The 14,403-nt window shown below is 36.6% G+C and overlaps 1 protein-coding gene across 2 annotated transcripts in view; it reads left to right on the top strand.

Annotated features, from left to right (window-relative positions):
• The window catches only part of SLC6A11 (solute carrier family 6 member 11), a 126,238-nt gene that overhangs the window by 56,332 nt on the left and 55,503 nt on the right, over nucleotides 1-14,403 (top strand). For both annotated transcript variants that reach the window (XR_014173878.1, XM_081936398.1), the window contains exon 7: nucleotides 10,961-11,095. Coding sequence is in view for 1 of the 2 variants with exons in the window: in XM_081936398.1 (XP_081792524.1) it covers nucleotides 10,961-11,095 (135 nt within the window). In the remaining variant the exon portion in view is untranslated. The remainder of the gene's footprint in view (nucleotides 1-10,960; nucleotides 11,096-14,403) is intronic.

A 14,403-nucleotide genomic window follows, 5' to 3' on the forward strand; every position in this document is an offset into this window, starting at 1 on the left:
AATAATGAATGTAGCACCTTAAAAGCTGATAAATAAATTATTACATACTGTACGTCCCTATAGATTTACATTACTTATTTAACAGCATATTGTTATTTGCAAACCATCTCCTGCTAGGGAGAACGTCTGGCTGTTGTTGTTAGTTGCGAAGTCGTGTCTAACCCATCGCGATCTCATGGACAACGCTGTCCATGGGGTTTTCATGGCAAATATACTGTAGTGGGTTGCCATTTCCTTCTCCAGTGGATCACGTTTTGTTACAGCCTTCCGCTATGACCTGTCCATCTTGGTGGTCCTTCATGGCATAGCTCATAGCTTCATTGAGCTACGCCAACTCCTTCGCCACAATAAGTCAGTAATCCATGAAGGGGGTCTGACTGTTAGCATTGGTTAAAATATGATGTTAGTTTCTGGAGAGATTGGCTAGCCATAACATATTAATAGCTTGATTGAAATCTTTAGACTAGCAGTAATGAATGCAATTGGAAAATGCATTGAGAAGGAATTGCAAAAAGTGGGTGGTGAAGTGGACATTTGGAACTACAGCTGGACTACAGATTTGCCAGTTGCTTCCTATTTTTCCCATTTAAAAAAAGAGTAAAGAACTAGAAAATTGACACCATATGGGGTTGATAAAACCTAACATCTGCACATTCTCATAACATTTAGGAAACACGCCTGTGTATCTTTTATCTTCTGCTACTGCAGTAGTCCCATCAGAAGGAGTTAAGCTCCTGTTGCCAGCAGTTAAGACTCAGTCAGTGGTTCCACACAGAAAATTTATTTTTTTCAATAGTGGACTATATAAAGCCTCTAATGGATTCAATGAGGCATAAAGAAAAGTGAAAAAGGGACAGCTGAAGAAAATAAAAGAGAAAGATGTGCGAGAGGGGGGGGGGGAAGAAAAAAGGAACTGAGGGCCATTGTAAGGCTTTAGGAAAAGGAACTAGGCAGCAATGATTATATCTCCTGAAGTGTCTTTTGTTTTGGGTTGAAGTAAGAGAGGAGAATGGTCCTTCATAGTGAGGCTTTAACATGCAACCCAAGATTGATCTCTGTATTCAGAGAAGGAAAGTAGAACGTTCATGAGATGCATGCAGAGTTTTAGGCTTTCCAGCCTTCTCTATCTGAAGTTTTTAAAATACTGAAAATAATTCTCTCTCTCCTTTTCTCTTAACTCACTGCCGAAAGCTTAAAGATATCTCTCACCTGCTAACAGTGGAAATCGTTGTGCAAGTCTAGAACACTTTTTCAGTCCACTGCTATCTGTACTGAATTGCAATAATATGTAGAAACTTTTATTTTCACACATATATACCCCACCAATCCCAACTTAGTTCTTTGTCTCAAATAGCTTATTTAAATTGGCAATCCACTGTATAAACTAATTAGGGTCCAGTCTAATAGACATGAAAAGAAATGCAGTTTTAACCTAACATTTCTGCTGGTATTTGTTTAGCTATAAAAATTCAGGCATAGGGAAACTCTGAGTCATTATTGCTTTACATCTGCTTATGTGTGAGTCCATGTGCTTGTGATAAACACAGTGTAATTTGTAGTCATACAAATTTCCATCTTATTTATCTGGAATTTCTCCCTTTATGTAAAGCAAGCAGTGATTTCAATTATCCAAAAATCTGATCTTCCTGTTTTCTATAATATAGTAAAAATAATGAACAATAATGAAATAAGTTAACATGATATGTAAGTAAAAGGAGAACAGAAAATAGCATGTCATTTTAACATATGACTGCTTGTTTACTAATAATCTACTTTCAATCTTCATTGTATCCTTTCATGTAAACATAATTACATGTGAGTATTTGAACAAGTTGCAGTGAACATTTTTGCAGGCCCTTAGAGCATGCTGATCAACGTGCTAATTATATGCAGATTAGAGAAAGCTGAATGATTTTTGGCATGCAACAAAGAAAATCTAAATGGAAGCTTCAAACTGAAATTATAATAAGGACTTTAACAATGGACAGTTTGATATTCTCAAATCATGGGAATCAATTGGAGAGTAAGACAGGAACAAATAATAAAATGTACCATATAGTGTTCTTTTTGTACATGATTTACTAAACCACACAAATAGATGAAAGGAATGGAATTGTCATCACAATGTCATGGCACATGCTTTTTGTGTGTGACAAACTTATGGCTCCTATGCTTAATGTAATTCCTGGTCTGAAAATGGATATATCAGCATTTAGAAATGATTCTATTTTTCTATATCTGATAAAGAGTTTCTGTTCTTAATATAGCAATGCCACTCAATTTCACCAAAAGTAAAGTTTCATAGTACTCCAAAGAATTTGTATAGATCAGGGGTGTCAAACTCACGGTGTCACGGTAGTGTCACGTGACATATTGGGACTTTCCCCCTTTGTTAAACTGGGTTTGGGCATGGCCAACATCCGATGCATCCGGCCCAAGGGCCGGGAGTTTGACAGCCCTGGTATAGATCAAAATGCCATGTTTATCACTGCCTACTGCCTAATGCAACTTTCCAAGTGAAACTTTAAACAAAAAAAGCCACCTAGAAAGCTTGTAACATAAATTTAATTGTGGTAAGCACAATGCGATAAAATCAATTTATCTAGCATGGTTCATTCTACCACCACCATTCCTAAATTGGAAACTATACAATACCTTTGATGTTTCTCTGTGTCATATAAGATATGTGGGTATATGCATAATTTTGTATTATTTATTTATTTATTTGGTCATGTTTATGTAGTGTATATTGGAAGTGAAGACCATCTGAGAGGTGTATGCAATGAAATTTAATTGTAATGTATGCCAATTAGTGTACATTCAAAGTGACAATAAAGTTATTCTAAGTTCTAATTCTCTGATCTGATGGCCAAATATGGCTTTTTCCGGCTTATGCCTAGGTGTGCATATTTTCCAATGAGGCAAACCGAGACAGGAAGATCATCTTATTACAATTTATCAGAATATGAGGGATTCCTCATTCAAAGAGGGAACCCCGATCTTTAACTTACATCCCGTTTTATAGTTCACATAACAAAGACATCTGAAAGAGGAAAGTTGATTGGACAGGATAATAGCTTGTTTATTAAAATGAGGTCTGAAGGAGAATACATTGTAAAGAGAAAGGCTGTTTAGGGTTTACAAGAGATAAGCCAGACCCCAATTTGTACTTTACAAACTTTACAACGTTTTTCTTATCAGAAACTAGTCTCCAGCTTGTTTATCAGTTTAGGAATGTTAAAAGCTAATAAATCTTGAACATCACTTGAAAAGAAAGAATATAAATGAGATTAAAATACAAACTAACTATGTTAGTTAACAAATAACAAAACCCATGTTATTTGCCCATCAGATCACAACAAGAAACATAAAAAAGAGCCAATGTTGAGAAAAGAGACAGTTTGATGTAGTGGTTAAGGTACCAACCTAAAAAGTAGTCTTGTTTTAGTAACAAAGCCACTTAAAATGATCTTAAGCCACTTACTGTCTCAACCCTAGGAAGCAGGCAATGGGAAACCATTTCCAAACAATCTTGTCAATAAAACTGGAGGGGCTTATCTGGGCAGTCAGCAGGAATCAAGACCGACTTGAAGGTGCTAAAAAAAAAATTAAGAATCAAAGTCCAGTACTTCTATAGGTACAGTTTCAATTTTAATGGAAATACATTTTTATTAGCATTAATGGATATGTACAATGGCATCTGCATATATAGTTTCAAAACTACTTAATTCTACCCAAAGAAGAGAACATTTATAGCTCAGGGTTGAACTTTGGAATCTTTAGTGCCCTCTGACGCTAGTGGTTTTCTTGCAGATGTTTCATTGACAAACTAGGTAAGAGATATTGATGATGTTACTTAGTGTGGTAATGAAATGTCTGCAAGAAAACCACGAAGGTCAGAGAGTGCCAAGGACCCCACAACAATTAATTCATGTTCTGGGACTGGCATTTACCACTCCAATACTCATAGGTGAGATGGTTTAATGTACAAAATAGAAAATGTGAAACCCCGTGTAATATAAATATTTACTTTAAACTTTATTTTAAATGTTTATAACATTATTTCTCTATTAAATATTAAAGATTATTAAAACCGGCTTGGAATAGTAATCAGATAACAAATGGGGAACATGTTGATATCAAATCAACATTATTAATGCCAATATAGTTTGTATTTAAAACTTGGCTTAAAACATATGTGGAGCAATAGAAATGCTATTATTTGCATGCTGGGCTACCATGACTTAGAACATTCATCATGATTAGTTCCCTTGATCATGATAATCTTAATCTTAAAAGGTTTGAATGACTATTAAGTATCTAGAAATCAAAGAGTGGAGGCCAAACAGTGGTGATTTAATAATAAACTCTGATTTATGTTTTCCAAAATCTTCACTGATGTTTCAAGATGCACAGAAACCAATATGATGTACCAAATTGCTTAGAAAAATATGATGTACCAAATTGTTTGGAAAAGAGGAGGCATTGTTGCACAAATGGCTGCTAAATTTAACTAGGCTTTGTGAAGTAGCTAGTAAAGTGTGTGTGTGTGTGTGTGCGTGTGTAGTTTTGTGTATTTGTGTGTTTATCTTTCTTGTTAATTTGACCTACTATCTCTGGATCACCAAGAATTGAGGAGATTTATTTTGTTTTTGTGTTACCTGTTTCAATATGCAATTTTGAGAAACATCATTTTGATAAACAAGGAGTGACATTAAAGTTTAAAGGGGTAATAATGCATGAAAGCAATATAACCAATTAGCTATTTAGGACTTTTACACATTCTTTTCATATTGATATTCCTTTCTCACCATGACCTTTAGTCATGTTGCAAGAACAATTCTAGCAATTGTTAGAAGTCCTTTTGGCTATCTGGGAATCTGCTAATTGAATTCATAATGCAACTAAAGGACATTATGCTGGGAAGAGTGATGTAAATATAATCTTCCACAAGGTAAATTTCTTCATTTAAAAAAATCCAATCTCTAATTATTTATTATTTAATTAAACAATAGAGTACAGAAAGGTGGTTAGCAATAACACTTAACATTTATATACCCTTTCGAAGTGCTTTACAGCCCTCTCTAAGTGATTTACGGAATGAGCATATAGCCCCCAACAATCTGAGTCCTCATTTTACTGGCCTTGGAAGAATGGAAGGCTAAGTCAACCTTGAGTCCGTCAGGATCGAACTCCAGGCTGTGGGCAGAGTTTGCCTGCAATACTGCATTCTAATCACTGCACCACCACGACTCTGTTTATCTACTGCTAAATCATGGCAGTGAATGTAAAATATATATAAATAGAAACCATTTTTGAAAACGTTATATTTTTCTCTATTTCTACAAACAATAAAGTCCATTCACTTACTCATCTTTACCATTCCAGTGGTCTGCAACCTTCTCTTTCGTAGTTGGCCAGAAGGATTATCCTAGGGATGAACTAGAATTATTTTTGCTTCAATCTCTTTTTTCTCTCTATTTGAGCAGAAGCATGTCATAAGGAGAAAGATCCAGCTTGAGAAGTTTATGTATTTTATGTCTGAAAAGTAGTGTTTCTGTTAGTGTATCTGCTATAGTAATCGATATGAGAAAACAGTGAATTTAATCTACTATAAATGTTCATTGAGATTTTTAATATGGAAACTCATTATGTATTTTTGAAATTCTTAGAATTTATATCTGCTTAGTCTATATCAGTGATGGCAAACCTTTTTCTTACGGTGTGCCAAAATTGTGCCCCCATGTGCTATCACGCACGTGTGCCCAGTCAGTCCCCCCACCCACCTGCGCATGCAGACATGACCCCCGCGCTTATGTGCGCGACCCCTCCCTAGGCTTTGGAGGCTTTTCTGAAGCCTGGGGAAGAAGAAAAATGGCCCCAACAGCCCAATTGGAAGTTCAGGAATGAACTTCCGGTTGGCCAGTTGGGGCTGTTCTTCGCCCTTCCCAGCCTCCGGAGGCTTTCCTGAAGCCTGGGGAGGACGAAAATGGCCTCACCAGGCCCTCCGGAAGGGTGAAAACGTAGCTGGCTGGCACGCCACCAAATATGGGTCCACATGGCACACGTGCCCCAGGTTCACCATCACGGGTCTATATCTTTGTCCTGAACATGTCTATGCGTTGTAACTTTTGGGGATGTTCATTAATGGGAAAATGTGTTACAAATGTGTGGCAGGGTTCCAGTTTCTCAATATCTGGATTTATTCTGCTGGAAGACATATTTATTCAATACATTTTATACCACTTCTATGCATTTTATACCATTTTTCTATGGATAAAATAATAATAAAATAAAATAGTGTATTAGGGAACTTAATCTGATCCATTTTCAACATAGGTGAATTTGGAGTACCCCATGAACCAAGAATTGAGCTGGTAAAAGCTAGTGAAAAATCACAGTTCTGCTCAGCCAGGGATATCATCTAAATTAAGAACAATTGGTTCTTAAAATCATTAATTATGATGTCCCTTCAGAATGAGAAAATCAAAACTATTAATTGTCATGATTTTAAAACCCATCAGATTTTAACAAAGGTTAATAAAATGTGCTACATAAGAACATTACCATTATGACGGGGATTCTGAAACTGAGATGCTTTTCAGTTTCAAAATTGATTTCTCATAATCTTGAGAAATCTAATTACATTGAGAAATATAGTAACTTTGGAATACGACATTGCCAGGAAAAATATAATAGTTCCTTTTGCTTTAGATGGCTTTTGTTTGGGGGAAAAACAAAAGACAATTAGAACAGTTGGTTTTGGTTGTGTTGGAAGAAATGTCCTTCTGGGTTCGGTTCCAAGTGGGGAAAAAGACACTGGAAACATGGAGGCTGTTTGAAATGATGGTTTAATGGTGGACAGGGTCACATGCCTTGGAGCTCCTGGATGAAAAAGGGAAGAGATGCTGAGAGTCCCTGTGTTTTATGCCCTCCCCGAGCTTTGAACTTCATGGGGCACAGAAAGAGTATCCTGATTGGTTGCTGTCAGAGGTCATAGCTAGCTTTGTAGCAGTGGTGGGTTCTGGATCCCATTGCAACCGGTACGGTGCAACGGGGCCAGGTGTACACCACATGAATGCACGCAGCATGCGTACTTACCGCCCACGATGCTCCACAACACTCCAGCTGCTCGGCAGAGCATCACGCAGGTGCTGTACGCTTCATGCGTGTGTGCCAAAGTCCCGAACAGCTCAAATACAGGTAAGGAGTGCGGGTGGGACGGTGGGCCCTCCAGAGCACTGTACCGGAATGGTACCTGGTGCTCCCAGCAGGCACCGGTACACCCATACCAGGGTGTACTGGTCGTATCCCACCACTGCTTTGTGTCTGTGTGCTAAATTTGGTTGAAACTTGGTGGGTGGTGCAATGAAATGGCTCTGCCTGAAGGGGGAAGATCTTTGTTATGTAGAATAGACTGGGTCAGGCCTTAATGGCACATTGACAAAGGTGGGGGGGCTATTAAGAGTGAGTCTGTTTCCTGTCTAGAAACATGTTTCTTCAATTCTCATCCAGGGAAATATAATATTCTTCCTTTTAATATTTCCTAAAATATTTCATTTTCTAGGAAAGGGGTGGATTTTAACTTCCTACAGTTGCTTTAGTCAGGAACTGAAGAAATATGGAGCAGTAGCTTGATACTGCTTTTGAGTGTGGATATAGATGTTCGGTGAGATTTTTTCTAATTGCACTCCTTTTTAATAATGTCATTTTTTCTCAATGGCAGGCTGTGCAGCAAGCTGACTTAAAAACATCATTGTATCAAGGGTTTTGCTACCCTGTGACGTGAAAGAACCTGAACTTGAAGGAAATAGCCGTTTCAGATTAGTGTTCTTTTGTGATAAAAAAAAAAACATGTGATATATGGATAACAGTTTTTGAAACTGTACCATCCAGCTGTATCCCTCAAATGGCGCTATTATCTAACAAAAGTAATTAAATGTGTGAAGATGATGTGTCAGTCTTATGAATTAGAGGGAGCAATCTCTTCTTTTTGTGTCTCTTAGGAAGTCATACACCTTAGAGAAAAAGCTAAATATAGTTCATGCCATCCAGGAGCTTGTGGCCACTTAAACATAAACATCCCATTTTAGTATACCCATGAGACCTCTTTGTTTATACCTTTTATCATGCTTCTCTACCCGGACAGTAAATCAGGCATTTCCTGCTGCTTCTCTCTTAACCCCATTGTGACCTGGCAGAAGTCTCCAGACAGGAGGGAGCAAGATAAGGATCTTTACTGCAGAGCCATACCAAAGAGCTGATTGCCGAATAAGAAACATTAGTGGAAAGAGAAAGTGACGGTAGTTTTTCAGTGACAAAGACATGAAATAGAAAAAAAGATAAAGCAATGGGAAATTCATTAGTAGGTTACTGCAGCTCTGTCCATTTGAGGTCGTGTAATTATTTGTCAGTATCTAAAATAATAATTCACGATAAAAACATAACTCTCCAAAAACAGAGAGTTTTTGTTATCATTTTTTAGGAACAGTATTTCATGTCTGTAATTGCACACATATGATGCATACAAAATCACATTGTAAGCGACTAGGTTAATGGAATGTTATTTACATACCAGAAGATTTATGGGCATGATATAAGCAAAGCCATGGATTGAAATTTATGGTAAGGGGGTTCTGTGTTCTGGACTCAATTTGCTTTCAAGCTTCAGTGATACAGTCTGTGAAGATTGAACTGACATCCTGTATTGTAAGGAGAGCACAAGAAATCTATTTTTAACTTTTGCAGCTAAATTCACCATGTTAAGTGCTCTCTCAGCTCTCTGGAAGTATACCATATGGTTACTCTGATTCTTGTCTTTTGAACTGGGCCACAAGGTTAAACCCTGCTCCTTTTGCATGCTGTGCCCTGTGATTTGTGATCACAGAAGATTCGTTTTTAATTAAACTGTTCCTGCAGACGCAGCAAGTCTTCATATTTACTTTATTTCCTTAATGTAGACATGGATGTTGCTGTGACATAGCAATGGAAGAACTATTTTGAGCATTGATATGCAAATTTGTACATCGAGCAATTAGAAGCAATTAAAGCAGGATGTAGGGTAATTAGAAACTCTTTTGTTCTAATTTTATTCAGAGGTTTGACATGTTGCGGAAAAGTTTTAAAAATAAAAGCAGAGGCAGTGCCTACTGCTTATTGAGATGCATGCAGGAAAAATAACAATAAGGAGAGCGCATACAATTCTGTGAGATGCTTTATTTGTGAACTTTACTTCCTGGATCTGCTTCATAAAGCCCTAAAACACCCCTAGATGCTTGAAACCTAATAAAGCTTGAATAAAATTATTCCAGAAATAATCAAAGTCCTCAAAACTTGGATGTGTGTGTATTGAAGTACCTTCCACTGGAAAAGGTTGGGTATGAAATAATAATAATAAAAAATCAATAAAAATTAAAATATAAAGATTCAAAGTGGCAAATATGATGAAATGAGGTATATCACTTTCCCTCACTGAAGGCTTGGATGAAGAACCAGTCTCCATGGCTCTTTTACACAACAGCAGAATGGGGCCATATAGCTTTGAGGGAACCTCAGTCCGGAGGACAAGAGCTGCTACAGCAAAGGGTTTTTTGCCGGGGAGGGGTGGAATCACGACTAGCACAACTCTCAATGAACCACATTTGAAAACTTCTACGTGTTTGGTTTGAAATTAGTTAAAAGAGATAACAGTGCAAATAAACCAAGGCCTTACAACGTCTTTGAAAGAAATGGGTTAAATGTTCATATACTGTTACCTGTACCACTGGAAAAAGGGGAGGCAGGGTGGCTGTTTGTGTATATGCATTAGGAAAAAACTTATGAAGCAGATGTGCACGACTGGAAAAAGATGTAAATCTGTAATTCTTTAAGCAGAGACATTTAATGTCACTCTCTTACTTGTGAAGTACCTGTTTCGCAAAAAATACGTAGTTCTGAAATAGCTTTTTACTACAGGTTGGCCTCATTTAATGACTGGCATGCCTATCTGAAGTTGCAGTGGTGCTGAAAAAGTAACTTTACAACCATGTGAATAACACATGGCCGCTTTGAAACCAGTGGTCATTTGCAATTATTGTAGTATCCTATGGTTGTGTTATTGTCACTTGTACAACAATTCATAATTGGCTTCTGACAAACAGAACCAATAGTTTAGCCGGTGGTTAAAAAAACAAAAGTTGCAATCACATGATTGTCACAACTATGGGTGGTTTGCTTAACAACTGTGGAAAAAGTGACCATCAGCTTCATATGATGTTTTGCTTAGTGATTGCATCACTTAGCAATGGAAATAGCCCCCCCCCTCCAATAGTGGGCACTAAGTGAGGATTATCTGTACTCTTTTTAACATAAATTTACCATGTTAATTGTAATTTTGATTTAGAGATGATGTGGAACTCTTGAATCTCCTTGTGAAATTCGGTGTTATTTTGTTATTAATTTGGCAAAAGTGAGACCTCTGTTGGATTTATATTTGTTAAAAGCAGTCAGAGAAAGACTGGATATTTTCCAGGATGTTTTTAATGTGGATACTAGGGATAATTCTGGAGCTTTTTGTGCCATGACTATTTTAAAAAATTGCTTCTGAAGAATCAGAAGCATTCCTCAAAAGAATCAAAGCAGCAGCATCCCACCCCTTTTGTATGCAATGCCATGTTGCCTGTAGAAAGGTGGTAGGGCTTGTATCACAACATTAATTTCATTAATCTTACATCATTTCCTCCCCTTCCCCCTAAGACACCATTGCTTTCAGATTTTTTGCACCTCAGCTTCCCTCAGAAGAACCAAGGTGGGGCAAAGGCGAGGAATCTGGAGAATTTAATTCAAAAATGTCAAGATTGCCATATGTCTTATCCTGCTGTAGACGTTAAGTGTTTTATGAACATAAGGATAATATGTGACATAAAATAGGTGATTGTTGGTAAAATGATGTGTTCTTTGGTTTTTCACTCTTTTTTCATAGGTTGTATATGTAACCGCTACATTTCCATACGTCATGTTGTTGATTCTACTGATTCGAGGAGTAACATTACCTGGGGCTGCTGAAGGAATAAAATTCTACTTATATCCTGACCTATCTCGTCTTTCTGACCCACAGGTAGGAACTTATAACAGAAACTTAATAAAAATTTTGTGCATTGTTTTTTGCCTTTTCTCTCCTGTGTTTTTCATCATATTCTTAACTATATATACCCACACTTTCCACTACACACTGAAAGCAAAGAAACACAGCAACGGGACTCAATTTTTTTGAATAATCTGTGCCATAGATGTACAATGTACAATCAAATTTGCAGCAAAATCTGAATAACCTTTCTGTCAAACTCAGCCTATAGTAAAAATGATACCTGTAGCAAACCGAAAAAGTCTGCACCGTAAATAAAACTCATGCCTGGCTTTGCATTTTAAATTATCAGCTATCATATCAATCATTCAATAAGAAGAATGAAACTGATGAAGAGATATTGCTTGTGAACAGAGATTATTCAGATCCTAACCTTCCAAAACCATTCTGATCTGGTTTTCTCCTTTGGCATTCAAAAATCAACATAGGGGAAATAGAAGTGCTTATAAGATGACATGCGTTTTATTGCTTAGTTCTACAGCAGAGATCAGCATGTGTGCTGCCCTTGGAGGAGAAATGGGATATACCATTGGTCATTTTAAGTTTTTTTTTCTAGAAATGACAAACTTATCTGTCCTGCTGCACAGTAGATTTTCAGGTACAAAGGCTGTATGCTTATTTGCAGGTCTTTGCATCCTATGTAGATAAATTAAGTTCTCTCTTTTCAAAATGACCAGTCACTTCTGATTTCAAAACTGAAAAAAGGAAATATGTTTTGGATTTAGTCACAAGTGAAAGGATTTGGAAAGAATATAGCAAAAATTATTCTGTTTAACAGAAGTCTTAGTTTGGATAACTGTATTGACTGGATGGCTCTGTCATGCTAAACCGTGTGTTTGTTAATTTAAAAAGTGATAAAGGTCTGAAGCTGAAATAATGGAAAGACCAAAGGTGTGTTTTACAAATAATGTTTCTCTCTCAGCCCAGTCTAGGGTTATTATGGGAATAAAACTCAGGAAAGCCCATTTGTATTCTTTAGAGTAAAGGAAAAATGGAATTTCAAAAGATAAATATTAAATAAATAATAATATTCTAAGACAACATTCTGAATACCATATTTTCATTTACAATGTAAAATGCAATATTATAAAATACAAGGTGAATTCATTAATCAAAATTACGTAGAAAACATAGGCTGCTATTTAGTAGCTTTGCTTTGCAAAATTAAATATAAATATTTTGGCTGCTTTAAAAGTATAGAAGTAGTCTGGAACAATTTTTATTAGTTTGAATATTTTTTTGTAGAGGTAGGTTCTATATGGTGAAAACTAGCTTTATATGTTTTTACTTACTGTTATGCTTAACATGGTGATTTTATTGTTTAATTGATATTTTTATTTTAAAGACAATATATGTTTTCTAAATACAGTAAAACCTCTGAAATTTAAGCACAACATATGGAAGAACTGTACTGATATGTAGACATGCCACATTTTATTGTACAGCTTTTCTTAGAGAATGTCATACAGAAACACACAAAGTGAAAACAAAAGAAAATCATTCATACAATACTGTATTAAAACATTTATGTATGTATTCTTTTCTCATGGTTTGATCAGTCTCTCTGAAAAAAAGAAGAGTCAGTTTTAGTCTATTTCTAATTCTTTTTATGAGAAAAGGAGAAGGAACTCTCAATGCTAGCTATACCACTCAGTGTACCCGGGCATTTTTCTACAGAAAATGTCTTTAACTGCATTATCAAATGACTGCCATTCTCTTCTTTCGGAAAAATCTGCAGTTTCTGTGTCCTCCTCACTTAATTCACAAGTTAGAGTTAAGGGTTAGGATTTTGCTTCTTCGGATGGTCTGTAGATTTTCATTTTAGCAATAACCCACTGCAGAAACTGGGTTCGGTAGTGCATTTTGAATGTTTTGATTATGCCTTGGTCGAGAAGTTGAATTTTTGGTGTAGTGTTTGGAGGCAAATTTTTTTACTTTCATGTTTGTAAGATGATTCACTTGGGGATGGCTAGGACAAGGAGAATGGACCGTTACTTCATCTCTGCCTCATTTCTGTGTCATCATATATCTGTCTGCTGGTAAAGTTGTATTGCAAGGCTTTATGAGAGTCTCAAGGGTGTTGACCTCAATGTTCAGTTCAGCCTCAGCAAGGAATTTTACAGTTGCAGAAAAGAGAAGAAAAAACCTACAAATGCTTAAAATGACAAACAGCCAGATTTAGTTACTTACAGAATGGATAAACCCTGCTTATAACTTTTAAAAAAAATACTGTCAGATTTGGGGACAATAAATCAATCTTAATAGCACACACCAATTGAGGAAAAGGTAATATTCAGTTTCTATAATACTCCACTTAGTTGTCTCAGTCAAAAGTCAGGTTTTGTGACTGTTTGATTCCTTTCATTTTGTTTTAAGCTATAAAAAATTTCCTGCAAAATTGAAAGGTAAAGCACTGCTAATATAGAACACTAATAGATTTTTGCATACATGCCTTTCAAAAATCTTGAACTTATTTCGATGATACTTAATATCCCTTAAGCTTTCTGAACTTGCCCCCTTAAATATGTTGAATGTATCTGTTTTATAGTTCTTGAGATTTTAAATACCCAACTTGTGAGAGCAATTGGGACCAGAATTTCTGTTACTAAGTGATACAACCATGAAACACAACTGCATCACCTACCAATGGCAACCCCTGCAATCCCAGTTGCTGTCATCAACTGAATCCCACAACTGTTACTTCCTGCAACCAAAGTCAGTGGGGAAGTCAGCAGGAAATTACAAGTCTCAGACTGCTGCTGAGTGGGGAATGGTATGTGGGAATCTAGGAAGTGTAGGAAAGGATTGAGTAGGATGCACAAGAGTGCAAAGGGATGCACAACTGCTGCACATACGAGGGAGGATGTATGAGAGTATAAAATATGTATTGCATGAACCAAGAATGGTGCTTGAATGTGCAAAAGGGTGCACAAGAAGTGCACAAGAGGGTGACAAGACCTACGTGAGTCATGGAGTGGGTGCAGGGGTAGATGCATTGTGGGGAAGATACCCAGGGGTATATAGAAATGTTGGGTGAGTTGAAAAAGGTGTGTGTGTGTGTGTGTGTGTGTGTGTGTGTGTATCAGCACCCAGATCAACTGTTATATGGAAATAATTCTGCTTACCGAATTATCAGTGTAGCAGTTAAATAGGATATTATGTGAATTGTATAGTTAATAGAATTTGTGCCAGATACTTTCCAAGAAGTCAGCTATCGGAGGAAATAGAGTCAGGTCTACCAATACAGCAGAGGTGTTATAGCTCAAACTCATTGAAAATAT

The sequence above is a fragment of the Natrix helvetica genome, assembly GCF_964273705.1.
Source record: "Natrix helvetica genome assembly, chromosome: 1".
Classification (NCBI taxonomy): Eukaryota; Metazoa; Chordata; class Lepidosauria; order Squamata; family Natricidae; genus Natrix; species Natrix helvetica.